The 2,989-nt window shown below is 39.3% G+C and overlaps 1 protein-coding gene across 1 annotated transcript in view; it reads right to left on the bottom strand.

Moving 5' to 3' along the window:
- Positions 1–1,714: 1,714 nt before the first annotated feature.
- MRPL32 (mitochondrial ribosomal protein L32) overlaps positions 1,715–2,989 on the bottom strand; it is a 6,048-nt gene continuing 4,773 nt past the window's right edge. The window contains exon 3 of the mRNA XM_008589438.1: positions 1,715–2,363. Coding sequence (XP_008587660.1) covers positions 2,109–2,363 — 255 coding nt within the window. The 3' untranslated portion in view covers positions 1,715–2,108. The remainder of the gene's footprint in view (positions 2,364–2,989) is intronic.

Here is a 2,989-nt window from a genome sequence, read left to right as displayed (position 1 = left end):
AAAAACTGGAAGTATAAAAGTAATAAAATTATAACTTTGAGGGGACAACCCCTTAGAAAACTGACAAGCACTCCTCTTTTATGACAGTGCTTTCTGACTTGAACTAGACATCTGGTTTTGCTATCTAAATTGCCTAATTAGGATATGTATTTTATAACCAGTTTATCAGTCCATGAATATAAAACAGAAAACAGTGACCCTGCCCATACTCTCACTAGGTCCACTTGCATGTAGAACCTTCTATGTCCCCTTGGGCTGCTATAACAAATTACCACAGACTGGGTGGCTTAAATAAGTCTTCTTGCAGTGCTGGATGCTGGAAAGTCCAAGATCAAGGTGCCAGCAGATTTGGTTCTGGAAAGGACCTGCTTCTTGGTTTGCAAATGGCCTTCTTCTTGTATCCTCATATGGCAGAGAGGAGCGCACAAGCTCTTGTGTCTCTTCCTATGAGAGCATTAATCCCATCATGAGGGCTCTGTCCCCATGACCTAAATATGCCCCACTTNTTTGGTTCTGGAAAGGACCTGCTTCTTGGTTTGCAAATGGCCTTCTTCTTGTATCCTCATATGGCAGAGAGGAGCGCACAAGCTCTTGTGTCTCTTCCTATGAGAGCATTAATCCCATCATGAGGGCTCTGTCCCCATGACCTAAATATGCCCCACTTCCTAATACCATCACACTGGGGGTTAGGATTTCAACATATGAATTTTGAGGGAACACATTCAGTTCATAATATGAAAGGACAATTTGTTACCTAGAGGTACACTTTGCAACCTATTAGTCACCTGGCGATACTGAGTAGATGCAGTTCCAGCATTACACTCTGCCACGTGAGCTAACGAGCCAGCCCCATTTTGTTTTAAATACATCCCTAGTCTTTATCTTATTTTGTCTCCTGATTTTCCCTTTAACTATATAATTCTCTAACGTGCTAATCACTACATGTTTTTTTTTTTTTTTCGTGTCCGGCAACGGATCGCAACCCTCAGTGTCGCACCTGCACCGGACCGGGACCGGCAACGGGATCGCAACCCTCGGCTGCACCCGCACCTCGCTCAGCCAGTGAGCGGGAACCGGTCTGTATGTGGGATCCGAACCCTCGGCGGGAGCGCCGCCGCGCCCCCAAGAGGCGCACTGTAGCAGTGCGTCACCAGGCCGGCCCTAATCACTACATGTTTTAATAAGCTTTCTCACTTTTAAAAATTTTCAATGATGTAGGAAACAAAATAGCAAAACTTGGGCTCAAGGTGGACACAAAAGTGAGAGAGGGAGAAGAAAATGAGAAATGAATTGCAGGAAGTTAAAACTTAAAGAGGCTATTGCTATAAGGAGATAAATATGATAAAATGTAAAATAAACTAAAAGGATATACTAGAGGGAAAATGCAAAGACAGTATTCTTAGCATATTTTCTGTGTACCATGGAATTTGCTTTTATCTCTTTGCTAAAAACCTCTCTCCCAAAACTGCAGAATACAAATCTCAAGAGATATCTAATGGATTCTGAATGTCATTTTGTTTTAATGTAAAATGTAAAAAACTATTTCTATCATCTAAGTAAATCAGCATAATATTTTCCATATAAAGTAAATTCCTACAAAGGCAATTTTAATTTGCTAAAACAAAATAATAGAACAAAATGTTTTCTTATTGCCACAACTATCATCTTTAAAAAAAAAATACCAAGAATTCATATAATAGTCTATTTCCACATGTTACTTAAATGAAAATATTTGGGTTAAATATTTTTATTTAAGAAAAACCACTGGCAAACAAAACCAGAACCAAAACATACAATTCTTGGTTTGAATTTTAAATCTTTTGATTTATTATTATTCTGCAAATTTTATGTTTATTTAAAACCTTATAGTGTGGTAGAAACAGATATATTAATCCACTGAGCCTTTGCATAAACAAACATTTTCAGAATTTACTCATGATATATTCTTCAAATTATCCCACACAAACCTAACTACTTATAAGGAAGGAATAGCTTAAACTACATTTATGATTTAAAAAGAAGCACAGCAACAACATGGAAACAAAGAATTTTCCTCTTTCAGGCGAAATGTTTTACTGTGAAGTTATCTTCTTTAAACATCTTTGGTGTCAATTCTGGGTAAACCAGGATGGTCGCTTCCTGTCTCGTTCAATGATCCTCTTTCCCTGATCCTGTTCAGATAGTGTCTCTCCCGTGTACAGCACCATAGTCTCTACGGTGGGAGCCTTAAAAGGTCCCCCTTCTTGTTTCCCTATCTGTCGTCTGATTTCTGCAGTCTCCTTGCGCACCTTCTCATAGCAATAGCCGCAAAGTACGTGTTTCTGTTTCAGGTGGCCACATTCAGGACAAATATCTATATTGTTCTTTACAACAACAAACAGAAAGAGATTTTAACAAGAGGCAACATAACACAAATACTCACTAATAGGATCATTCTGTCAGTGATTTTAACTTACCTAGAATGTTCATGCTACGTGAGGGCATATACCATCCAGTTCAATCTCACTTTTTTTTTATGACCGGTAAAGAGATCGTAACCCCTGGCTCGGTGTTGCCTGCACCACGCTCAGCCAGTGAGCACACCGACCATCCCTATATATGATCCAAGCCCGCGGCCTCAGCACAACCAGCACCGCACTCTCCTGAGTGAGCCACGGGGCCAGCCCTCAATCTCACTTTAATAGGAAAACTGAGGACTAGTAACACTGAGTTTGATTTAGTAGAAAAACTAGGAGTAGAACTCAGGTCTGCCAATTTTGAATCTGGTACATTTTTACTTAAACACAGCAGTCATATTTATGTAAAAAGGCACTCTATTTCCCCTAACTCCAAATACTAAATATCTAATAAGGAATCCATCAGCACAATGGAATGATCCATATAGTCAGTGTCTTAAATAAGACACCAAGGAACAGTGACTTCGCATTGTCTTTTTCAGTCTATCTTGTGGAAAACAAGACAGTAAGAACATTATAAGTTGGCTTTCTCT

The sequence above is a fragment of the Galeopterus variegatus genome, unplaced genomic scaffold, assembly GCF_000696425.1.
Source record: "Galeopterus variegatus unplaced genomic scaffold, G_variegatus-3.0.2 Scaffold5447, whole genome shotgun sequence".
NCBI classification, from domain to species: domain Eukaryota; kingdom Metazoa; phylum Chordata; class Mammalia; order Dermoptera; family Cynocephalidae; genus Galeopterus; species Galeopterus variegatus.
This window is presented reverse-complemented; position numbering and strand designations above follow the sequence as displayed.